We start from the raw sequence: 27,338 nt of genomic DNA, 5'->3' as shown, positions 1-27,338 counted from the left end.
ATTTGGACTGAATGAAAGTTAAGAACTTCTGTTCAATCAAAAGACACCATTAACAATGAAAAGGCAAGCGACAGAATGGGAGAAGATATTTACAGCACATAACCAACAATGGGATCATGTAGAATATATAAAGGACTCTTACAAATCAGTAAAGAAAAAGATGGACAACTGAGTAGATAAATGGGCAGGAGATTTAATTTAAGCAGGTATTCATGAAAGATCTCCAGATAACCATTAAAACATGAAAAGGTGCTAAATCTCAGTAGTAATCAGGGAAATGATGTAGTCCTCATAGCCAGCAGAATTACTGAAGTAAAGACTAACAGTACCAATTATAATGTGGCACTGTGTGTGTAGCTGTGTAAGCTGTTGTATACTGCTGTGGAAGTGAAGTTTGATAGGGCCAATTTGGAAAGCTACTTGTTTTCTACTGAAGTTGAACATACGTATGGCTTGTGACAATTCCACCCCTGGTTATATGTCCAACAGAAGTGTGTGCTCATGTGTACCAAAAGACATTCTGTAGGATGTTCATAACATCATTATTTTTAATAGCCCCAAACTACACATAATCCAGGTGTTCATTAATGGGAAAAATAAACATGACTTATACAAGGGAATACCATAGAACAATGGAAAAGAATAAACCACAACTGTATGCAACAAATAGATGCCTCTCAAACAATTTTGAGGGAAAGGGAGCAGATAAATTAAAATACATGTTGTTTAACTCCATTTGTATAAAATTCCCAAACCTACAAGCTGGTCAGTAATGTTAAAAGTGTGGCTAATGCCTTTTGGGAGATAGGAGGAGTTAAGGAGGAGATTTCTGATGTTAATGTCCTAGTTTTTTTTGTTTTTGTTTTTGTTAACATCCTGTTTTTTGATCAGGGTTTTGGCTACATGGGAGCATTCACTGAGATACATGCTTGTGTTTTATACACATTCTGAATTTATAATACTTTAATAAACATGTTCATGTATATTTAATGAAGAATATAGATTTTCCTTTTTTAAATATTTTTATTGAAGTATAGACAGTTTACAATGTTGTGTCAGTTTCTGGTGTACAGCACAATGCTTCAGTCATATAGGAACATACATATATTTGTTTTCATATTCTTTTTCACCATAAGTTACTACAAGACATTGAATATAGAGAATTAGATTTTCTTTTGTTTTGCTGATTTACTCTTTTAAGGCCAGACCTTTGTAACCATCAGTCTAACCACCATCAGACTTGTTTCTGCAGACTAATTTTACCCTAGATGATTGTTTTAACAATTTTTTGCCAAGGTTTGTCAGGACCATGTTTGAATGAATATGTCCCATGAGTATTTGTTGACTTTATTGATTTTGCCAGTTATTGGCTTGACTTTATAAAGAATTACTGTCTTTTAGGTCGTGATAAATTGTGCCATTCCTAAAGGGTTGAAGTACAATCAAGCTACACAGACCTTCCACCAATGGCGGGATGCTAGACAGGTGTATGGTCTCAACTTTGGCAGCAAAGAAGATGCCAATGTCTTCGCAAGTGCCATGATGCATGCCTTAGAAGTGTTAAATTCACAGGAAACAGGTAGGGTGTCCATGAGTTACTTGTTTTCTTGAACTGAAGGGCCATGTATATGTTAAAGCAAATCTTCTCTGACTGACATCTAAAACATATGTATTTGGAGTAATTCTTGAATTCCCATTGTTTTCTACAAAAATATGAACTTTTTGTTTGTTGATGATAAACGTATACTCTATAAGGATAATTTTATGAGACTGGTTAGTAGTTAGTAATTTTTTAATTTCAAATTATTTTGTTGTATTTATCTTATCTAGAACCTCAGCTTTTGTTGCAAGGATATGAGGCCCAAGCATATGCAGTGGATTGCGTATGCATATTTATCAGTTTCACTTTTTATGAAGAAACCCGTGTTTTCTGAAACACGTTTTTTTTAAGCCACTACTGAGCCCCTGAACTTCAAGTAGAACTAGGTCTCCTTCATCCTAGTAGATAAAAATTCAATTCTTAAAGTTGTTTAAAGATTTTAGGAGTGCCCTCAGGTGGTACAAGCCATGAATTGCATCTCCTCTGATACTGTTACATGGTTTGTGGATGTGTAGAAATAATCCACTTTTAATTACATATGTCAAAGATGAGCTTTGTTTTTATTTTGGCTTATTAAAGAATAGAAAAAAATACACCAATGTGTGGTTATTTCTTTGGGGAGATAAATTTTATAATCAGAAAATTAATGTTATAATAAAACACCACAAACATGATTATTCTTGGCTTTGTGTATTTAGTCATGACCTTAATGATATAAGCGTGCCATAAATACCATTTATTTATATATTTCAACAGGAAGGACTTAATATAGTTAGATTAAAATTTGATGTTTTGTTGAAGGTATAGATTTTCAAAATCTTTCATAGATACTTTAAATTTTATTTGTACCTTGCCCTAGTCTAAAAAGGATTGAAACATCTAGCCATGTGTTAGTCTATTTCAGATATGAATTTCAGGGCAAAAAGACACTTTGGAATCTTGCCAAAACTACCTTACTATGCCTACGGTGGTTTATATTAGGTTTTCTTTTGAGGAAATAAATATCTCTATAAGTAATTTGTATGTAACTCTCATATCTTATCTATTTTGAGAAAATAAATCACCAGAATTTCTCCTTGTTTGTCAATTAGTCCAGAAAATAGCATAAAAAGTCTGCCTATATGTACAGTCTTGTATGTAGATTGTCTCTAAGTCACTGTACTTTTCTTTTAGGCATCAGTATTTTGTCAGCGTTCTCCTATAGGTATAGAATTGCTTTTCTGTTACCGTAGTTTTACCATAGGGAAGCAACTTGAATTGTGGTTTTTAATATCTTATTAAATAGATCAACTACATAATAAATAACTAAAGGACCAAAGTTTAGAGAGTATATGTATGACAGCACCATTTGGCTTCTCCACGTTTGGGACAATCTAACGTTATTTTTATTTCTAAGCCTTCAAAAGAGTATCCATTGATATTAGGGACTAAATGTTACTAATTTAAAGTGGTTAAGATTATTTTGTTCACCTTGTCATCAATTTTTCTTAACCAATTGGAAAAGATTGTTTTTATCAGCGTGTAGTCATATAGTTTGCTTTCAAAATGCAAATGCTAGTTAATGTTTTTTTCTTCCTGATTTTAATCTTGAAATTAATGAGTCTTAATGTGAAAAGACTCAATTACATTCTCTTTTGTAAAGTAGTTTCCACATTATAGAAAGTTTGACAAATGGAAAGAGCACCCATCATCTCACTGGCTATGCAAGCATTTTTGTAAGGCAGAAAAATTGAATAGGCTCTTCTTAGATAATTTTGAATCTTTATTCTCTTCTCTGTCACAATCTCAACCTATAATACCATAGGCTGAGGAAAGAGAATGTGCAAGAGGTTGGTCCGCCCCCGCCATCTCCTTGCATCGTGACTCCGGTCAGTGGCAAAGAAGCTTTTGGTTCTGTAGCTTTTTCATCAGAGAAAACAAAGCATATAAAATGGATGATGTTCCTAATAGTCTGATTTATTTAGAAAATGGCTGTTTTCATAAATTACTGTAGTTAAACGCTAATCTCTGGTTTTTGATAGCATGAATTGGTTTGCAATTGGAGGCATAGGCGGATTTAGATGCTGTGAATCACAAGTGTCCTCAGGAAAGGATATAATCTTTTCTATAGATCTCTGAAGTAGGGTATGTATGTACCCCACCCCAGTGTTATTTTGGGCCCCCTCCTGTCCACCTCAACAAACATACGCAATAATGTCACCTCTCATCTTGAACATACCTTCCCCTTCCACAGCTGTTTGCTTTGGGTTCATAGCCAATTCCTGCTAAAAACTGTCTATTCTCTTCTGGCCAAAACCAAGTAGGAAAAGCTTAACTTGTATGTCCCCTCCCTAAACAAACAGTATACCCCATAAATCTCTGATCAGAAGCAAACGAAACGAACCTATTCATAAAGGTAAAGTAACTACAGCTGTTTGTCATTTCTACTTCTTAATGTTTTACCGCTTTTTAAAACCATTTTTCCATATTGAATGCTTCTGGGTGTTTTTGTTTATTAGATGTTAATGCCAGTATTATTCATTGAATATTGGTTAATCCTTCCTGGTGGTTCTCAGGCTTTTTTAAGTTACGGACACCTTTGTTCAAACAAAATCTATTTCAGATTCTCAGTGTGTAAACAGACCAAATCAAACAAAAAAAACAGAGCTTCTGTGATTAATGTGGTAGTTGGGAACCTACAACCACTGAGGCACCCATGTGGTTCCCTGGGGTAGGATTTGGAAATTACAACCCAACTTTTTTGCCAAAATAAAAAATCACACAATTCTCCCTTCCTGTCTTCCTTGCCCTTCAAGTCTTCTAAATCTTCAGATTTTTTAAATTAAGAAAAAAACAGCTTTCTCTTGGGACTAGTCATACTGACCTTTACAAGGTGCTCTGTGCGTGTGTTTAATATTTCCATTTCTTTTATGAAAAGGGTGGGTGGCAGGAATGTTTTCCTTTATTTTGTTTTTAACTTGGTGTGCAATTATCTAATATACCGGAAGGTACAGAAGGTGCTAAATACAGTGGGTTATATTTGGAATTTAAAAAACATAAATCACATGTTCTAACAGTTTTGAGAAAGAGTTGAATTAGTGCTTTTCCTTTTATACCAAAAGCTACAGTTTATTTGTTTCCTTCGTCTAATGGAAATAGACTCAATTTTAAATAAGTACATTCAAAATGCATTATCCAGACTGATACTTTTAATTTCTGTATTAATTATCAAGTACATTTATAGCAGTTTTGCAGATAATAATTATAGATTGTATGAAATATAAAGTCAGTTCTTGTGATGATTGGTGGAGGTAAACTTGTACAATCTGTTTCATTTTGAAAAAGATATAAGTCATTTGAAAATAGGAAGTAATTTTTAAATCCATTTTTTTAAAAAGGAAAATTAAATTCATGTCCAGTAAGATTATTCTACTGCTTTTGTTCTTTTGAACCAAGATTAAGCACTCTTGTAAGAGGAGAACCTTAAAATGTTTTACCATTAACTAAGACTACTTTTGCTGGATCTTGTTTTATATCTATTGAAAATGAGAATATAGTCAAAGATAACCTCCTGTTGGAAATTGTCTTTTGATTTTCCAAGTAAATATTACAAATACTGAGATTCCATTCATTCTTTTAACTGATAATTTGGCCTGAGAAACCTTTCAGTATGAATTTTGTCTCAGCATTTTTTAATCTTTTTGAGATATGTTTTGGAATTAACTGGATTTAAAGTATCTCAAAAAGGTTCTAGAAATACTTTATGTTTATAGTGACCCTTTTTTTTTTTCCCAGTCTTACAGATTGCCACTATTCATGGGAGCAGTGTTAAAACCATCAAACAGGAACTGTTTGAGCATAGGTACTATGCTAGGCACTGGGAATAATGCCAATAACTTAAGGCCTATCCCTTGCCTTCCAGGATTTTGCAACAAAATCAGAATATAGTTTATGAATATTGAATGACATATGCAGAAAGGTCTTTGGAATACCAAAGAAAGTTCTAGGGTAATGGAAAGTTTTGAAGAGAACATGATGCTTGAGCTTTTGAAGAATGAGTAGGCCTCATCACTGATAGAAGAACATTCTGGATAGGCTTGGAGGCATGAGAACCTGGAGCAGTCGAGAAACAACAAATAGGCAACGCTGTGGCCTGAGCATGAGAATTTCTGTGGGGAGAGGGAAGTTGGAAGAGACGAGACTAGGAAGGGTGCTGGGTTCTTGCTGAGGGGTGTGCAATTTATGATGCTGGCCGGTGGTGCGGTCTTTGAAGAGTGCTGCATAAATGTTTGAGGTTTGTGGTTTAGGACAAAAGTGGTGGATTGGTGAGCATGTGGTTACAAGCGTGGAGGTCAGTGTAGGATGCCGTTGTGATAACATCAGTGAGAAAGATGAGGCCTGAGATGACACAGCATGAAGAGGAAAGGGGGAGAGTGAAGAAGGTGACAGTCTTTTATTTAGTGCCTACTGTACCTGTGAAGGCATTGTGCTAGGCCTTCTACCAATGTCCTCATTTAGTCATTAAAGCAATTCTAAGGCAGGAATAATGATCTGTTTATTAGGCACCGGCTGTGTGCCAGGTCCTAATTGGGCACATAAATTACTGATAATCTTTATAACAACACTACAAAGTTGGTGATATAATCCTTGTTTTAGGCATGAGATTGGTGCTTACAGAAGGTCACTGGGTTGGCCCGAGGGCCCACAGCTGGACAGTGGTATAAGTGGCATTTGTACCCAGATTTAGTTTTTAGAATTCAGCCTCTTTCCACCATGTCTGTGAGATTTAACGGACATTTCAGGAAGGAGAGAGTGGTGTTATGTGTCAGTTTGGGCACCCGATGAAGTTGGTACTATTAACCAGAAATGGATGGGAAGAAAATGATAATGATAGTGAACAACAAATTTGAGTTTGGACATGCTACATTTGGAGCACTTTATTAAATGCTTTCTTAGAGTTGTATAGAATTGGACCTGAAGGGGATCCTAAAGGTAATTTTGTATAGTATTATTCACTTCTAGCTTCCTTCATCAGCTCATCTTATTGGAGAAGTAACATTTTGAAACAGATAAAGCAGTAGCTGCTCATCAGGATTAATGAGTAACAGGTTTGGGGACTGGGTGGGTGGGACAGTCTTTTTGTGGTGCTGTCATGGACTGCTTCATTCTCTTACTTACCTCTTCACACCCTTCCCCATTCGTAAATTCAGTCTCCACAATCATGTAAGGTTAATCTGCTGGTATCGCCACTCCCGGTTTCCAGTTAGGAAGACTGATGTGGAGAGTTGTATACCTAGAAAGGGAGGCACAACCGGGAGTGGGTCTTCAGACCTGCAGGCCTTTTCTTTTTCATTACATTTCTCTGCCTTTCCATTCAGGATCTTCACAGCATATTTATTTTAAAAGGCTTTTGAGGAAAGTCAGTTTAAGGTGAGAAAATAGGAAAGAGAAGAACTTTCATTTACTTTTTGTTTTATGTTTTTTAAGTAAAATTTTATAGTCTTTCATTTTGATTTAGTGGAAGGAATTTATCATTGGAATCAAAAGACTCCAGTCTTGACTCTCCCTCTGGTGGCAGTTTGCCTTCTCTCAAGCTGTCCCCTTTATATATAAAAGGATCATGAGAATACCTAGGAATTAAATGATGTAAAAACATTAGTATTATTAAACTATAGAATGTTATTTTTAATGCTAACATTAAAAAAATACACAGAACATTCTACTGTGTGGATTAATTTACTCAGAGGAATAAGAATAATAGAGAGACTAGAAAGTTTTCTCCAACCTCTTCTTTGTTTTTCCTGCCTGGTAAAGACATACCTTGTTATGACCTCTCCCCCTCCCCCCCTAGAAAATTAATTAATTCATCCATCATTTGATATATGCAAGGGGAAATTAGGCTCAAATATTGTCCTCAAGGATTCCTCTACTTTTTTAGGGGAGATAAGACATAATCACAGTCCAAAAGAAGAGGTTATATCTGAGATACAGATAAAATCTTGTGTGAGTATGAGAAGGGAATGAGATTTCTTTTCATTGGAACAACTGGGAAAAGTTAATGATGAGATGGCTATTTGAGCTGACTGGAAAGATGGATAAAATGTAAGCATGGGGAGATAAGTGGGCGGGACATCATCTGGCCCAGGAAATAGCGTGGGAGTACAGAAGCGGAAAGAATGAGCTTGTTTGTAGAGCAGGAGTGGTTTGATTGGCCTGGTAGGGGATAAAGTCCAAAAGGTAGGTCTGATCAAGAAGGACCTTTGAGAGCTGTGGGTGATAGAAATTTAGTGTACGTTTTTGAGCAAATGGATTGATGTGAACAGAGCTGTACTTCAGAAGGCCAGCAATGGTTTGAAAGGGAGCTGCTGGGGGCTGAGACAAGCATTAAGTTGTGAGCTGGGGCAGACATAGTAAGAATAGAGAAGAAAATTCAATAGGAGAGAGATTACAGTGACAGAATCAGGTGAGTTTAAACAGGAAATCCATATTGTACTCAAACTTCATCTCCTTAGGTAATAACTTTTTCTTTAAAAAAGAATTCTGGGTGCCCCTTTTCACATGACAACAGTGATCTCTGGGAGAGCATCATATCTGTTTGCAGATAACGTGGAACCCCAAATTATTTCTACTATATAAAGAAAACCAGTAGTTTGGGAGAAAGAGGTAAATAATGAAAATGTAGTTCAGCATAGCTTTGAATTTTTACTGTGAACCTGAGTCCAGGTTTTGGAAAGAATGGTACATGGACATAGTTTTGTCTTTAAATAACTATTAGAGAATGAATATGTTAATTTATTAACAGATAGCATATGTGTTATATATGAACGTCCTTTTCCTTGGGAGATGATTCTGTTTGGGTTAGAACAATAATTTTCAACTTGTTACCCACAAAACTACTGACATAGTTCTCAGATAATTTTCAGTGTTTTGGAAAGTTAAATAAACAACGTACATCATACATTCCAGTGGTAGGGTTATTATACCTCCTAACTCAAACATTAAGCCTCTTTGTTTGGGACTAAAATCTGCCAGCTCTTTGTAGAGATACTTACCTAAAACCAATCAGAAATTCTAATTAACTATTGTTGACACTTTTAAGAATTTCTGTATCTTGTGATTGTGCCAGGATACTGATAAGAAAAGTTTGAATCCTGGTACCTGAATTGAACATGACCAATTACATACATATCTTTGCTTACTTATGAAAGAACAAAGATTAAGGATAAATACAATTTCTTTGGACAGGTTTACTCTAAATATTGAGTCCAAGGGTGTTAGTTAAAATCATAAAAGGGTTTCTAAGTGTTGAAAAAGTTGGGAACTATTGAATCAGATTTCCGGTCCCTGTGCCCTGCTCATTGTACCTTGTAGCCTGTTTTTAGCCTCTCTCGCAGCCTTTCTCAATCAGGGTTCCGTAAGAGAATTAAGTGCTTATGGAAAATGATTTGGGCAACCCATCTCTCAGTTCTCTTCAGGATGTTGATACATAGGTATTCCTTACCTGCAAAGGATGCATCAGGGCCAAATTCTCTTGAAAGGCTGCTTCTCTTCTGTTCTTCCTCTTTGGCTTACCTTTATACCTCTGTTTTCTGATTTTTCTGTTAACTCACGAGAACTGCCTTGAAGTTCTGGGCTGGAGTTGGGACCAGAAAATGACTGTGGATTAATGCAAGTGATAATTACTTATATATCAGATCCTTCCCATTGTTCAGTATAACATTATCTTCTAATATTTTTATTGATTAATACTTGAAATTATTCTTTATCTCATTCTTAGTCACCAAGAGGAAGGTTTGAATGAATGAATAATTGTAGCTACTCCTCTTAGTTTACAAACCTCCTCATCATTAGAGGGATTCTTGCCTACTTAATTGATCTCTATGTTCTGATTTTCTTTTGGGCTAATAAACCAGGTGCAGAATCAGAAGTCTCAAATTTAAAACCCCAATTCAGGGATTCAAAAAGTATGGTTCAAAAAAAAAGAAGTGTAGTTCACGGACCCTTGAGGATCCCATCCCCTTCTAGACCTTTTCAGGGAGTCTGTAAGGCACTCCCTTTCTTTCAACCAAAACAACTTACTGAATGCAAAAGCAAATAAAATAATGCAGCTGTCTTCTGTTAAGCCAAACATTAATGAAATTTGTAAAAATATAAAACTGAGTCATTACAATCGCTAATATATTTATTGGGGAAAATGATCTTTTTTCATAAAAATGTTCATGTTAACATCTAACAGCTTTTTAATTGCTTTTTTAATGAACTGCTAAAAATTAAAACTGAAAAAAATTATTTAATACAGCAAATAATGATAGATTTAATCTACATAAACAAAAGCTCTTCAGAGTCTTTAATGATTTTTAAGAGTATGAGAGGGGTCCCATGACCAAAACCTTTGGGAACTGCTGCCCTAACTTATCAGCAAGGGCTACTGACTGAGACCAGAAGTTCTAATGTCTTTTTATCATTTCCGGGCAGCCTAGCAAAGAAACCTTGTCTGCTTCATATTTTCCTCTCTTAAATGTAGGATTCTATCACTAATGTAAGACTGGCTTTGCCTATAACCTTTTCCCCAATCATTATTACCATTATTATTCCTTCTCTTCCTGTTTTTCATCTTATTTCCTCTGCATAAAGATAACTTCCTGGGGGACTAGGCATTTAAAAATGAATTTTTTCCAGTCATAGAAGGAGGCAAAGATTATTCCTAATTTTTATCATCATTATCATCTGTCAATGAGAGGGAAAATGTAGGTCTGGTAGCCTTATTTCATGCTTAATATATAAAAATTGCCCAGTGATTAGATTTGTAACCTTCTGTCCAGGACTGGTAACCATAGTGTTTCTGGCTCTGCCTCTTAAAAATTCAGGTTCTTCTGGTTTCTAGTTATTTGGTATATTTGTGACTTCTCTTTTTGTGATTCACTATTATAATATATGAATTATTATATATTCATATAAGATGTGAATTATTTATCATAAATGAATTTTAAAATACTTATTTCTGCGACTGTTAAGTTCTCTATTACTAGCTGTTTGGGAAAGCTGCTTTCGCTTGACCGTAACTCAAGTCTCATACTGCGTTTTTCATTAAGCAGGGCTTTAGTCTTATGTTGTGCGACTTAGGATACTGTCCTGCTTGAAAGTGGATTTGGCTAAATAACTAAAAGAGACAGGGTTTTTCTGGTGAATCTGTGTTGCATGATCTGAAGTTTGTTGTCAGACAGGTACTATATTCTGTCTGTCTCTCATTCTTGTTTCTCTGCTTCCCTGTCAGTTGGGCATCTTATAACATCAACTGATAACAGTTCTAGCTGGTGACTTCAGTTCTTCAGGCTTATTTTACTGTTAAGCTTGACATTTAATTAATGGTGCTGCAGTGATCTAGGGATGTCATCTGTGATTATTTCCATGTTTTCCTACATACAATAGTAGTTTGTATATAATCACTTTACTTATATTCCTGAATTTTAATCATATTTGTTGCCCATAAATTGGAGAGGTGTTTGCTGTATCTTAAACAGTCGAAAATTCTGATACCTTTTTGTCAGACTTTTTCACCTTTAAACAAGGATGCGGAGGGTGGGGAGAAACTCTGATAGAGTGGAATCTGTCTTGCTGTCCATTGATAAGAAACAAATTGCCAGAACCACTTCTACTCTGGTGAGACCAATCACAATGCAAAGTGGCAGCCAAACCTGCTTCACAGTTTTTACAGCTTAATTTTTTTTTTCAATTGAAGTATAGTTGATTTACAATATTTTATTAGTTCCAAGATCACAGCTTAATTTTGGACATGCTTTCATCAGTCTGTAAGTGATGGTGTATTGTTAGGTTGTCTGTGTTTGTATTCAGCAAAGAGCATTTGCACATCAGTGCCATGCCCCTGATTTAACATTGGGCATTCTTGTTTTTATGATCTAGGCAAGATAGAAAAATTCTAATTAATCTTTTGAAGATGGTATTAAACAGTGGTACCTCTGACATCAGTTTTTTTTATATAGAGAGAGAATATTGTGACATTGTTCATTAACCTATTAAAAATTCCTAAGAGGTAGATATGGTCTCATAATGCAAAAGAGGAAAAACCACAGTGAGCTGAATTATTTGTACTCCTAGTAAGATACTGTTACAAGAGATGAGAGAAGCAAAAATGAATGATTCAACATCAGTGACCTTAAGGGGCTGTCATGTAGAGAAGATAAGACATGGTGAGAAATATCTGCCAGGTGGTGGGAGTCCCGTGCGTGGTACAGAGTGGTACTAGGAAGTGTAAATGGGGAAATGGCACGTGCTACTCATGTAAAGATACTGAAAATAATTCCTGTAAGGTAGACCTGCTATTTCTGTAGGCGTCTACAATTTCTGAGATGATTCACATGAGGAAACAAATAACTTCTGTTTTCTGGAAGTTTTCAGGGGTATTTGGTTATGACAGTGCCATTCGTGTAGGACGAAATGCATTTTTTATTAAGAAGTTTCCTCTGCAAGTACTGTCATGATCTTTACTGTGATTATACTTTACTAAACATAAAGAATTGCTTTTTCTTATTCAGATTTAAAGTCATTGGTCCCCATGGATTTAACATTTTCCTTAAGCCTTAGGATCATGCATCCCCAGTTAGAAGATATTGACTGGAGGAGTGATGTTAATTCCCTGGAAACAGGTCTCTAGTGTCTTCTGCAGATAATACTAGGGAATGACCTTGTGCTAATAGGAGGTATGGTGGATTTTTGATTTTTGCATACCTCTGTCGTTTGTACCAAATAATCTTACAGTGGCTTTCCATTGCTCTTAGAATAAAGTACAGACTTCTTAATGTGATTTTCAGTTCCTTTCTGCGCTGGCCTCTCTTGATTCTGCATTAACTAAACACACACTCCCCTGCATCCCAGTCCTTGCTCTTCCTTTTTTCACCACAACGGGACTTACTATTTTCAAAAACACTTTAAAATGATAATTTCTGGACTGTGTAAGTAAATTTGGCAGAACCAAAGTTAGTTACAGTTCTAATACAGTGACACTAGCAGATTTTATTTACATATAAAGATCAAATTATTCGAAGTGTTTCTGCTGAAGGCCAAAAGATGGACAAGATAGCTAGCTAGCTAGCTAGGTATAATGTAGCCTACAATCTTATGAATCTGGACTAAGGTGTGATTTATAAACAGCTCTCAAGTATATTTAATGCAATGATAGTAATTTATAGTATTATTTATATGCATAGATGTTTGGGTCCTAGAGTTTTGTAACTACTTTACTGCTCCAAAAGGGTACTCTTCTTTTGGGAAATCAGCTTGAATTCTATCTTTTCCCTCTTAAGTAGGTACTTTCGCCTCAGTTTGGGCAGTACAGCTTTATTTTCAAGTATCATGTCCCGGACAACAGCTAGGATTTCAGGACTCTTGATACTTCCACATTGTCATTTAGTCCAGCAATTATTTCTCCACCAATGTTTACCCTTTTATTCATTAAAGTATGGATTTGAACAAGTCTCATTTAAAACTTCCCATAAGTATTTCTTGTGCATTTCATCTTTCTGTGAACAGTGATGCTATCTATGGTCCCTGCTATTACCTTCACCTGAATTTCTTCATACTTGTAATTGGCTGTGGACCAGGCTTCTTCCTTGCTTTTTAAAGAGTTGATTTTTTTTTCTTACAGTCCTTTAAGATATAATCTTACAGTCCATTAAAAGCTTCAGATATAGATTTTCTGGGTTATTTCTTTATACTATACTGAATTAGGCTTTATAGGAACCCCCACTTACCCAATAAAGGTTGTTATTTAGTTGAAGACAGTTTTATTTCCTTAACTTTTGTTTAAATATTTCTGGCCTTGTATATATCTTCTGCTTCTTTATTACAAAATTATATGTAGATTCATTCATTCTCATATTTATTCTCTCCCATTTGCATTATTTAGATGTATTGCTATATGTAAAGGTACTTACAGCACATAGTAGACCTTCAGTGAGTTCTGTTTAAGTTACATTGATTCTGTAAAACTCTGACTTAGTTAAACATATCAGATACCTACAATGTGCCAAGCACAGTGCTGGCTGCTGGTAATGGGAAGATGAATATGGCCCACAGATAATACCTTTGAGCATCTTGACGTCCAGTGAGGCAGACAGCTGACTCTAATAGATAGTATAAAATAATAATTCAGCAATCACACAATAAATTGGAGAGACCTTAGGCTTGACCAGTTTGGGGATTTTACAGTGTGTTTCCTTCTGGACTCTTGGCTAGTATTGAAGTTTTCTTTTTCCCCTCCGCCCTTTTGTTTTTAAATAACAATGTATTGCTGCTGCTTTTGTGTTTCATTTTTAGAGAATGAGTGGTAGAAGACTGAGATTTAATGCCTAGTGAAGAAAGTAAAATAATATAAACCTGTAGGCTGAACTAAAATACTAAGAATATCATTTAAAATATGATAATTAGCATTTTGTCCGCAGTTTTCCAGAAGCTATTTATTGAGTAACATTTATGGAGTGGGAATATGACACTCCTAATTTAAAGTTCCCTTCATTTTTATAAGTTTGACACTGTAGGTGATGGCTTTTTTTCATTTCCTTTATTTGTCTGAATATACTGGCGTTTCATCTGAATAGCATGCCCTCACATTTGAATTGGCATACCAGTTTTAGGCCTACTAACTATAAGACTGTATATTTTTTTAAAGAATAGTGAAATAAAGATACGTATTGGCATATGGATATAATTACATTTCAGAGACCGAAGTTAATGATCTTTAGTTTGTAGAACAAGTTTATTTTTATGTTGTTGCTGACAGCGGACACCAACAACTTTACTTACCATTTAATTCTGTTCCAAACCTAGCTTCCTTAATTTATTATGTATTAAACAGAACTATTCTTTTAATAAAATTTTACATACTTTCTTTTGAATTTCAAAAAGTAAATTTGGACATCTTTGTCATGTAAGTGTTAGCTGTCCTGTGTTGTTCCAGATAGAAGTTGCTTCTTGGTTTCACTGATAAAGTGTCATGAATTATTGTGCAGAGAAAATGAGACGGGCAAGGGCAGCAGGGTTCCCATGGAGAAAGAGACAGCTGTTCTGGTTTAACTAGGACAGGCCTGGTTTTCGATGCACCATCCTGAATGGATGTGTATTCAGAGTCATGACCTAAGGAATGCCTTTGATTTTTGATTCCTCCTGAGCAACAACCTGATGGCAGAGGAACCTTCCCAGACCAACTCTAGTGTTTGGAAAGGGCATCCAGGTCCAGCTCTACAGCCCTTCCAAACACTTGGGGTCATACTGGTATTGTGAATTGAGTCACTGCCTTCTTTGTGTATATCCAGTTCTGTCAGAACCTAGAACCAGTTAGAGCCCCACCTGACGAGAACTGCTCTTGGCAATAGAACTCTAATTTCCAGCACAGCATTTTGTCTTTCAAGTGAAAAAAATCTTTCTGCTTATTATAAAAGTTTAAGCAGTACAGAAGAGCATGCAGTAGGGTGTAGCTCAATGGCAGAGTACATGGGGATCCCGGGTTCAATACCCAGTACCTCCATTAAATAAGTAAGTAAATAAACCTGATTATCGATCATCTTACACTCTGCCCCCCAGATAGATAGAGAATGAACGAAAGAAAGAAAGAATGTAAAATGTAAAGGGAAAGTAAAAATATCTAAAAGCCCACCATCCAGAGATAATCACCTTTAATATTTTCCATAATGGAAAAGTAATAGACATTGCGGTATTTTTCAAGTTTATGTTATGAACAGTTCCGAAGTGAGAAACACAAGCACAACATGGCGCTTTTTTTTTTTCCTTAACAGCTTTATTGAGCTTTACTTCCTATATCATAGAGTTTACCTATTTAAAGTGTACAATTCAGTGGGTTTTAGTATATTCACAGAATTGTACAACTACCACTACAGTCAGTTTTAGAACACTTTCATGATGCCAGAAGGAAACCCTGTAACCTTAAGCTATTATCAGCACCCCAACCCTTACCCCACCCTCCTTCCTTTATACCTTTCAGCTCCTGGCAACCACTAATCTGCTTTCTGTCTCTATAGATTTGCTTATTCTGTACATTTCATATAAGTGGAACCATACAATATGCAGTCTTCTGTGACTAGCTTCTTTTACTTAGCATAAAATTTTCAAGGTTCATGTATTTTGTAGTATGTATCATGCATGGCAGTTTGAAAAGAAAATCGTTGTAAAACACATTCACGTATCTAAGCATACTTTCTAAGTTTTAACAATTGACTTTTATATTTTTTAACAATTGATTTTTGTGTTTTAAAGCTGTAGAAGTATGTACAGTGAAAATAATGACTAAATCTTAACATTTTTAAAAATAAAGTGGTTGCAACCAAAGCAGAAAGCCTTCCTCAGATTCTTTAGTTAAAAAAAACTCAACATTTTAAAACTTGCTGAATTGTGTAAAGTAGTACTGTATAGTAATTTTCTATGCCGTGTTGAATGTGAATAGAGGTGAATGTTTGACCAGTTTGTGAAATCTCTGAAGCTTATTCTTTTAGTCTCCAGCCTCAGTTTTCTTGCCCAGCAATTTCCTGCCTTTACTTTTTTCCCACACCAAAGAGCATTAGCTTAGAAACTTCATACTTTTTTGGTTTTCTTAATTCTTTTTCTCTTACAAATTTGGAAAGAACAGACAGTCTTTGAAAATCTCTGTATTATACTTTTAGAATGAAGACGCTTTTCTTGGTTGAAAGAGTTTCAGTTCTTTACATGTGGATGAGGAAGTGAAATTGCATGAGTTTCCTTAAAAATGACCTGAGGCATCCTCATGTCATTGGATGGAACCCCTAGATGAGCCTTACCCATGGAATTGGGTACCTTTGTCATTCCCTTGCCCAAAACTTCCATTTTGTAGGCTGTCACACATCTGTTTTCTCTGTCTCCCACTTTCTTTCTTGTCCAAATGTAAGTTTGGACCACTTTGCCTAATTTTATTGTTCAAAAGCTTTTCTCGTAAGTGTTTAGACAGATTCTTCGTATGTCTTAGAAGATTTGTTATTACCTAATTTTGTATGTATGCTCATTGTCTCCTTTCAAATTTTTGAAGTGGCTAATTGGAAAAAAACATAAATAATAAAACTTGAAATAGGAAATAAGAAGTCATAGTGAAGGAGGGAGAAATAACTATCTTAGTTGTTTGGAGGCTAATAGTAATTCCAATTGAATGTTGACTGCCAGAAAGTTCTAATTAGTGCAGAAAGGAAGCATACCAATTGACCAAGAAAAGAATATCACAGGCAGAAGACATGTGCATGGGTGAAAAAGGCCTTGCAGAGGGAGGAGCATATAGCTCATTTGAAAATTCAAAAGACTAATGTACCTGGAGTGTAGAGAGAGACAACATATGAACTGGATGAGTTAGGCCACAGTCATATCATGGGGAGAATGCACTAGATTTTGGTATTTATCATAAGATCCGTGGAAAGCTATTGAAGAAATGTTACTAAGGGAGATGATTTGATCTGGTTTAGTTATTAAAGTATCACTGGCTGCTGTGGGGAAGGGGAGAGGTGTGAAGATCAGAAAGGACAGCTTAGTTAGGTGGTGCTAATTTAATAGTCTAGGCTGGCAGCCCCTTAATTTTTGAGCTTATCTCCTAATGCATATGTGTTGAGATATATGTTTGATGTTAACATTATTGCCTACGTTATAAAACATGAAAAAATGCAAATGTAAAAACGATGAGAAAAAATTAAGAGAAGTAGAAATACTGTTTTCTTTCTCACCCCAATGTATGTTTAATATTCTGGGGTGTATATGTATTCCACTTTGAAAACCACTTGTCTAAACAGCAGATCATGGAACATGAGTAGTGACAGTGGAGATAGTTTGGAGAGAGAAATGAAAAGACTGCATTAATAGCTCTTGGAAATCGGTTAAATAGTAATAAAAGAGAAGGAAGTGGGGTGAGGAGGGCCCTCTGGTTTGTGTAACTGAATAGGTAATAGCACTGGCTAGAGAATTAACATATACTCTAGTAATAAGCTAATCATGTTTGTGCATTCTGCCTGAATGTGATGTTTTCTCTGACCTCATATACTTAATAATGCCTTAGTGACAAAGGGCGGGATGGTGGTTATACTATGTTCAGGAGGAAGAAGCGGGGAAATGAATATGGAATGAGGGCTACCCTTGCCTCTGGAAGTGTTAGGCTATGACAGGATTGGGAAATTAGAGACCCTGCAACTTCTGGTTGACTCTTCCAGTTTCTTTAGCTGGAAGCAGTCCCTCCTTCCGTGTCTAAAAATAAATGGCTTACAAAACAGGTGCTGGATTGACACTCTTGCCAGTCAAGCCTAATAAATTATCAGCAACTTATCAACTGTTGTGGTCATTTTCATACTTACTTGGAAGGGAATAAAATGCATTTGAAGCGCTAAGTTGGGGGAGAGTTAAAGAAGTGAAAAGGGGCGGGGGAACACAATCATACACAGTTTTACCTACGATTTGGTTAAAAAAAGACCGCGAAGTTCTACATGATGGTATTTTTTTCATGTGTGGCTATAGATACATGATGCCTCATTTTTGAGATCTATAAAGATTATCTTTTATTAAAATCTATATATATATTTTAAAATTTGAAATTATTTTGACAATGTGTTAAAGTGCCACTTTAAAAATACCATCACTTTGAATAAAGTCTACTGTTTGTAGTTCTCATGTCTCTTAGCACAGTATCCTGCAAATATGGTACCTTTCTCCCCCTACCAGTTTTACTGAGGTATACTCGACAAATAAAATTGTCAGGTATTTAAAGTGTACATACATCATGATGGTTTGATACATGTATACTTTGTGAAAGAATTTCTTCCCTCTCTTTAATTAACACATCCATCACAAATTTATCTTTTTTGTTTGTTTGGTTGTTTTGTTTTGGTAAAAACATTTGAGTTCTACTCTCAGCAAATTTCAATTATACAGTACAGTGTTATAAACTATAGTCACCATGTTTTATATCAGATCCTCAGTCTTTATTCATCTTACAGCTGCAAATTTATACCCTTTACCAACATCTATTTCCCCCACTCCCTTGCTCCTGGCAGCCACTTTTCTAGTCCCTGTTTCTATGAGTTTGGCTTTTTTAGATTCCACGTACAGGTGATTCCATGCAGTATTTGTATTTTCTCTGTCCAGCTTATTTCATTTAGCATAATGCCCTCAAGTTCTACCCATATTGCTACTAATAGCAGGATTTCCTTATTCTTATGATTGAATAATATTACATTGTATATATACATTGCATCTTCTTTATCCATTCATCTCTTGAGGGTCACTTAGGTTGTTTCATATCTTGACAGTTATGACTAATGATGCACTGAACATGGGAGTGCAGATGTTTCCTTGATATCCTGTTTTCATTTCCTTTGGGTGTATACTGAGAAGTGGGTTTGCTGGATCACATGGTAGTTCTATTTTTACTTTTGTGAGGAATCTCTATACTGTTTTCCATAGTGGCTGCAGCAATTAATATTCCCACGGTATCTGTTTTTTGAACATGGACAGCCATACCATTGTAGTATCTTCCTCCATTCAGTTCTGGATGCCTTAGAAAAACACAAATACACTTGCTTTCATTCCCTCTCAAAAATGTATGTAGTAGAACTTTGCAATTGTAAGGGTAATGTCTGGGGCCTTATTGATGGTCAGAAGTCTGAACACTGCTAATGTGGGTGCTGGTGCTGTGCTCACTCACCAGACCAGCTTTCCAGAGACTGCAAATCAAATTAAAACCAGCTTTAAGCAAACATTACCTCATTTAAACCTCAGAAAAAATGCTGAGATGGGTAATATCCTCATTACAAATTGCCTTGGGATTAACTGCTGATAGTGGAAACCTCTAATGTTAAAAATGTGAATGCTGAGGGTCTACTGTAGAAATTACATATAAAAGTAAGATACAGTAATGCTGATCACATGGTAGCCTGTCATTTTCTTCTACTAATATCTCACCCAAGGTTTCTTTATTTCCCTACTTGTACAAAACAGCTGGTGATAAAGAGTGTTAAAAGGCAGGGGGGAAAGCCTGAGGGATGGATAGCTGTTTTACAAACTACACTAGAAATAAATGAACAGCCATTACAAGACTATTGTAAGGTCAGAGTAGCTCATAAAGATGGTCATTTTTCTTTTCTAGAAGTCTAATATAGACGTTAATTTTTTTTATATATTTATTTTTTTTTGCTGTATCTCAACCTCTTCAGTTCAGGCTTTCCTTTAGGGCCTATCCTTATTTTTCTCAGCTCTAAGCCATTTTAATTGTGCTAACTTAAAGAGAAATATCCTTTTTTATTGAATTTACTCAGTCTGAACACTGAATGTTCTTTTCTCATATTCCACCCTCCTCCCTCAACTGAGTGAAGAAAGAGTTAATGGCATCAGTATTAAGCAGGAAGTGCTGTTAGCCTTATGCATAGGATGGAGTGAATAATTTAGTATCTTCCGGAAATGCAAATTGCGGTAGAATTCAAGCAACCTTATCAGAATGTAGATCAGTATTTTACAGTGGTATAAAGTAAAAGTCAGGAGAAAGAAGATGTTTAAAGATACCAACTGCAAGAATGTTGCATAATAGTTTAAACTGTGGCAAGATTGGGAGGTTTTGGTTGAAAATGTTTTGTCTTACGCGGTAATAACGTTTTACCTGCATTCTGACAATTGTCAGATGACTTTTTGCCAAAATGATTAGTAATAGGATGTGGCAGTTTCTTTGCTGTCAGAGACGAGATAATTTCTCGGGTTTTTCTTGTAAGTTTTAAATGTTTTCATTAATTTTTTCTCCTTTAAATGTGAATTAAAGAAAGTGAAGGGTAAAACCTGAAGACTAGGCATGTTTATTTAATAAAGGCTTTATAGAAGTAGTCATTTATTAACATCGGTAAGACAGATTCTTTTTTTTTTTTTTTAAGTGTAAAGTTCAAATATAATTGTTGAAAAATTTCTAAATGGTTTATCTTCTTTGGCATGATCTGATTGGGCTAGTAGACATTTTATATATATGCTTGTGGTCTTTTTATGTCATTACTGTAAATATTGTGCATGCGACTTTACTAATAATTGGGTGGTTGAAAGTGCTTAGCAAAGGTGACATCATCAATCTTATTTATTTTGTATGTGTTTGAAAATATCTGCTGTATTTAATATTTTTAAAGCAAGATTTAAATTGGATTATATTAAATCTAATTTCTAAAAATGGTCCAAAATTCTCTGATTATTTAAGACTTATTACCATTTTCAAATGTGCGTTCTTCAAGTATACATTGGTTTGGTTCTGATTCTATGCAGACTTTTAAAATTAGCATAAGTTGTATATTTAAAGAATACAGTTTTCAGGAGAAATCTAAAATACTGTCTTGTTTGCTTTTATGTAGTCTTTCTTAAGTCAGTATATTTTTAACTTGTTCATTGTTTCTTGATTAATACTATTGGAAAGAGGAAATCTTTCTCATGCTGAAAAGAATTTCTTTAGTGTTTTATAGAAAATTATTGATGTAAAGTTTTGAATGTCACTAATGTAAAACTAAAAAAAATTTGATTTTGTTTTTTCCACCATAATTTTGAAAGTCACCTTGATTCTTCTATAAGCCTTTTCATAAATTACCACTTTCTTCTCATTATTTTTTCACTTAAAGAGATTTACCTCATTAACACTTAAAGGTGAATTTTAGTATAGATAGCTTAAATATTAAATGGCTGTTTGATGTGTCCACATATTTTTAGTAAGATTTGTCAAATATATATGCACATATACGTATTGAAGAAAAAAGGAAAAATAAAATACGGCTTGATAAAAATAATAATTTTGATGTTTTTCAAAGTGAAAAAATGAAGATATTCTTATTTTACATCAATGAATATGTAACACTTTAATTGCTGGAGGCTGTTTAAAATGGCTTTGGTCTTTTTCAACCAGTAGAAATGAGTTTACCTCATGTTAAGCTAATCTTAAAATAATCTTAAGCTTTTCCACTAAATTTTTTTCAGCTGCAGATTCTTTTAAATGAGCATACCAAAGAGGGTAGATATCATAAAATTAACTCTAATGGCCATAGATCTTGACTTCCTATACCTCAGATCCATTTACTTTTTAAAATATAATTTTAAAACAAATTAGTTGCATTCTCTGATTGTATGACTCAGGGAATAGTTAAGCTATAAGCGCATCATTTGATCTATGGCTTATTATAGGGTTTTTCCACAAATAAAATTACACATAAAAAATTTTGTAAAGCTTCTGTTAAAGAAGATACGTTTTTATTAAATTACAGCGTTTCCAGAATGAGGATCTAGATAGGACGTATGTATAATACATTTGAACCTTTCAAAGCACGTTTTAGTTTATATGAAGTTCTTCAGATGGCCCCGTTGTCCTTTGAAGCTTCTAACACCAAGGTGTCTGTTGCAGCCCAGAGCAAGGTTACTGCTACCCAGGACAGCACTAATTTGCGATGTATTTTCTGTGGTAAGCAACATTATGTTTACATTACTTTTTCAAGCTGTGGTACATACTACTTGCGCATTTCCATAACTTTTGTTTCCTTAGGCCATGGTCTGGTTTGTGGTATTTGGGATATGCAGCAAGCTACTGTTTTATGTTGTGATATTTGTTGTGGTTCATGTAGGTGATTTGGTCAGCTTTTGAGTTGGCTTCTTAGTGAGGATTTAGTTAGAACTAGTATCTTAAAACTAATTCTTGTTCACTTCTTCCAACATGAATGAAAGGGAGTTTTGTTTATTCGTTTTTGTTTTTAACTATTTTGTTTTGGGCAGTCTTTTAAATTAGAATTTAAGGGATAAAGTCATATCCATTTTACTGTGATTTGGGGAATGTAAATGTGATTTATTGGAAGGGTACCTTTGCTTAACTTGAATTAACTTTTAAGTGTACATGTTATGAGGCAGATGTAAGCTCTTACTTGCTTTAGTAGGTTGATTTCTGATTGATAGCCTCTATTCAGTAAGTTAGGTATCTGTGGCTTATAGAGTGTTTTCTTTCACTTTCACTCACTTGTATACACACGTGTGCACATAATATGTGTTTGCATGGACAAACCAGTTATGTCACTTAGCCATTCCAAATTACAGTTAATCAGACATACACATATCCCTATCCTTACACAGGATGTATCTCTCTGTGTACACATGTGCACACACATATATGTCTGGATTCTTTTATTCTCATTTGATTCTAAAACTTTTGAAAACCCAAGTTCAAACGGTGACTTAAAATCGTAGAGCCTTTTTTTTTTTTTTTTTTTTGACTCATAATATGTTTTTGACTACTGTATACCTTGACTGGCCAGATTATTTTATGAGAGATAAAATGATACATATTACTAAAATTTTATATAAACAGTTCAGCGCTATATGTACGTTATCCATTGATTCGGAATTTTTATATGATTCTTCAGTATTACTAGCAATGTTTTTTTTACCTAAAGCAGAATTGTTATAAGATTCATGTACTTGCTGGTTTAGGCAAAGAAGCATATGTTACAAATTTCCAAAACTGAAAATTCTGATGTATTTCTTAACCACCTGAGCTTTAATTTTATGGTCGCTCCAGGTGACAGTTACAGCAGAAAGCCTCTTGTGGGGCTCTTTATAAACTCCCCACTCAGATTCCTCAGTTAATCATTGCATGTTGAGAGTTAAGTAGTAATTTTTATTTCTGATTTTTCTACCTCCTCCTAGAGGTTCTTCCAGGCCATCTTTTGAACTAGCCATGAGTGATTATTCATGTTTATGTTATTAGGACTCTTTTTAGCCCTTTTTGAAAACCTACTTGATGTTCTATACTTTGCTACTTAATGTGTGGAGTTCCACATACAGAATAGTAGAGTTTACCCAATTGCAGAGAAAAGATTGATTTGGCCTTCATAAAGGTGAATTTTTTAAGTTGTAAAAATATGTGTTAAAAAGTAGATATATCCCCCATTATTACCTTTAATTGATTCAACTGTGTACAAACAGTATAATTACCACATTGCTAAGTTTAAACTTGATTGTATTGTGTATAATAACACCTATTTGTCTTTTAGTCCTGTGTTTTTAAATAGTCTGTGGCTAAGTGTGAAACTAGATCTGTGAGAATTAAGATGTGACAATAAGCGAAATGTGCGTTAGCCAAAACTCAGTATTGAAGTCAAGCCTGAAATGCCATTCATTCCTGGTTTAGAGAGACATTCTCCTCTGATTTCCATCATTTATTAAATATCATATCAGTGACACTGACACATTTTCTTTATTAGAGACAGTAATTTACATACTTTGCTACATGAATTCTAGCCGGGACAAGTTAAGACCAACCATTGTCTTTGGCTGTGGTAATAAAACAGAGAGAACTAACCTTCATATAGCTGCTGTTCTTTATGATGCTCTAGTGGGAACAAAGCAGGTTCACTTGTCTCCTCTCCTTTTCCCTCCAAAAGAACTTTTAACCACCCTATGGTGCTCATAAAATACTGTCACTTGCCCACTGGTTAGGAATAACCTTTTTTTTTTCTTTGCATTCTGTGAAAACACAGATACTCATATAGGCATGTGACCTATGTGAAGGAACTAATAGTTATATTCAAGAAAATACAGTGGCAGCTGACAGCCTTGCCTAATCTTAATTGCTGCTTTATGTTGTGTATAGTGCCTTTGGTATAATTTACCAATTGTATAACCCAGTAGAATGTTTGACAAGAAGGAAGAATGTAATCGTGTACCTGAAGTTCATAATTTATCTAGAACTCTTTAATACTCACAGTATATTTATATATATATATTTTTAAATGCACATGAATTTCAGTGTGCTTTTTATTGTGAGTTGATGATATTGATAAAGAAGAAACAAAGTAACCACATTAAATATAAATATGAGGAAATGCCAAGGGGAAAGGCTTCTCTTCTGCCTCCAATTTAAAGAAGGTCTGTGGAAACACAAACAGGCTGTTATCACCAAGAACCGTGTAGAAAAGAATTTGGAGAGTTCTTCAGTTGTTCTTGGATCAAAATTCTTCCCATTTTAAAAGGATCTTCCTTGTAGTAAATTATTTTTATAATTAGTAGTGTCAGCCAGAAATACTGCCCAAATTTTTAAAAACCTCCTTTTAAAACTAGTTTGCAGAATAAACTTTTAACTTAAAAAAAATCCAGAATAGTTTTTTGTAAATTGCTAAAATAGACCTTTCATTCAGATTTTGTTGTGAGTTATATCAAATTGGTTTGTTTTTTCTTTTTTAAAAAAAACCTTTAAATAAAATCAATAGAATTGAGTGAAATTTTGACATCTTTCTCTTGAATTAATGTGTTTGAGTTAAAATTTAACATCAAAAGATTTTAACTGGAGAATGTAATCTGTTAACATTATCATTGAACTATAATGCCTGCTATAGATATAAGTTAATAGGATTGAATTCTTTGAGATAGATGCCAGACAAATCTAACGTACTGACAGTCACCTGTTTTAATTATCTGAGCAGTATGAGGTTTTAAGTTAAATACACAAACGTGATGGTCTTGTGAGTTGCCCATGCTAAATGCTTACATTTAATATTTTTGGATAAATATAACTTTGGAAAATAAGTCTCCCACTCATATTTTCTCAAACTTACCCTTCCACCTTGTATGTGCCCTTCCTTTTGCCAGAAGAGACAAGGAAAGTACTAAACATTAGTGTATGGCTTAATACAACAGTCTATTTTTACATCATTATGTTAATTTCTGAAAGAAAGCATTCCAGTCTGTTTATTAGACAAGTTATGTATTTTATTTATGCAGACATTTAAGTGCATTTTTAATTTTAAAAGCTTTTTGGGTTTTTGTTGTTGTTGTTGTTGCTGTTACTTGATTACATAGAATTAATATATTTTTATATTTTCTTTATGTGGCTCTAAAAATAGGCTCTTTCAGGAAATCTAATGAAATATATCACTGCAGTTGTCATTTAATTTGTCTTTAGAGGATAAGTTAAATGATTAATTTTTAAGAAAGTGTAAAGAGCTGAGAAAAAAAATTAGTAGGTAAGTTCAGCTCAAATCACTTGGTTTTCTACACTTGGGATATACAAGTACTGTATTCTAATGAGCCTTGTCCTTCTGGTGGTGAAGTCTACTCCGCTAGTATAAAATAGATACTTTGTGCTGTTAATTCATAGATTACAAGAATTTGCTTTAGCACACAGAAGCATTTATTTATTAACTGTTTTTATATTAGTGGTCTACAAAACACCTTCAGAATATCTGGTAGGGGCCTTTGCTGGCACACTAGAATTCACAAATATGTACAGTGTATCATACTCATATATTTCTCTGCAAGAGTGGAAGATAACTACTGTTTCTTTATTCTCTTGTTTAGTGGATTAGATTTCAAGATCATTCTGTTGTAACCGTAGGCATTGTATATTAGGTCCATTCTTTTATTTATGTCATTTTAATACACATAATTTTATATCCAGTGACATTAATTTGTCCCATAATTTAGTGGCCTTCCTTATAATGCTAAAAATGGGTCTGCATTGTATATCATATGTGGGAATGGATGGTCATTAGTTTCTCATGACAGAATCATGTTGGTTTGAATGCAGGTTTTTTTTGTTTTGTTTTGTTTTGTTTGACCCCAAATGAAAAGTTATTACGATTACCTCTGTTACCTTAAAAATTCAGATAAGTAAGTTAATTATATATGGAAGTTTAGCAAATGTTTATTTTCACCAGTACTAGAAATGCCAGGCCGTTAAATAAGAATGGCAACTTAAAGTGGGCAAATTTGATAAATGCATCAGTCTAGTAATAAGGTTCTCATGCTCTCTCTCTCCTGTTTTTCATTTCCAGTGTTCTATTTAGGTGAGTTTTTGAATTCTGATTTTTCATTTAAGTTTTCCCTTTCCACATCATGAATAAGTACCCCAAAGAGAATGTCTCATTGTCTTAGAAAATGTCAAGCTTAGGTGCCTATTCAGATGCTCATTGAACACTTGTTTTACTCAAGCTCTTCATATATAAATGTTTATTTTTCCTTTATTGTTGATGTTTTCCATTTGTTTCAAGTAAACCTTCTGGAGGTAATGACAGTATTATGTTGCAGTCTTTCATTTGCTGTGTGTTATATAAAGCTTATATTTTATTTTGCTAAATAAAAAGAAGATACATTTGTAAATATGTGATGGTTTTATGTTATTCTCATGATTTTATCTCCTCTATCCAGCTTAGTATAAGGATGATGTTCATCTACAATGTTTCCTTCCCTTTTTAGGGCCAACATTGCCTAGACAAAATTCACAACTACCTGCCCAAGTCCAGAATGGCCCATCACAAGAAGAATTGGAAATTCAGAGAAGGTAAATTCACAAATTATTGTTTTCACTTTCTCTTTCTACTGCAGAAGACCACTCTGAACATCTGATACTGAAAGTAGATTTTGCCTCATCAGCCGTTTGAACGTCTGAACTTTCATTGTTATATTAAGATTTGGAGGCGGGGGAGGGTATAGCTCAAGTGGTGGAGCGCATGCTTAGCATGCCCTAGGTCCTGGGTTCAATCCCCAGTGCCTCCATTAAAAATAAACAAACAAACAAACAAACCTACTCTTCCCTTCCCCCCGCCTAAAAAAAAAGATTTGAAATCACCATTACTAAGTAAGCAGATTCTTGATAGGCTGGATAAAAGATGTTACAAAATTTCATGTCTGCCTTTTTGGTAAAAATCATACTGATGTAAATTTAAAATACTTTAAATGCACTTAACAGCACACA

General features: G+C 34.6%; 1 protein-coding gene across 8 annotated transcripts in view; it reads left to right on the top strand.

The window, feature by feature from the left end:
* ENAH (ENAH actin regulator) overlaps window positions 1-27,338 on the top strand; it is a 128,693-nt gene that overhangs the window by 63,613 nt on the left and 37,742 nt on the right. For 4 of the 8 annotated variants that reach the window (XM_074351681.1, XM_010973964.3, XM_074351677.1 and 1 more), the window contains exons 3-5: window positions 1,402-1,579; window positions 22,005-22,061; window positions 26,840-26,924. In XM_074351681.1, coding sequence (XP_074207782.1) covers window positions 1,402-1,579; window positions 22,005-22,061; window positions 26,840-26,924 — 320 coding nt within the window. The remainder of the gene's footprint in view (window positions 1-1,401; window positions 1,580-22,004; window positions 22,062-26,839; window positions 26,925-27,338) is intronic. The other 4 variants (XM_074351682.1, XM_074351679.1, XM_074351678.1 and 1 more) reach the window with 1 other exon arrangement.

Source organism: Camelus bactrianus, chromosome 23 (assembly GCF_048773025.1).
Source record: "Camelus bactrianus isolate YW-2024 breed Bactrian camel chromosome 23, ASM4877302v1, whole genome shotgun sequence".
NCBI classification, from domain to species: domain Eukaryota; kingdom Metazoa; phylum Chordata; class Mammalia; order Artiodactyla; family Camelidae; genus Camelus; species Camelus bactrianus.
This window is presented reverse-complemented; position numbering and strand designations above follow the sequence as displayed.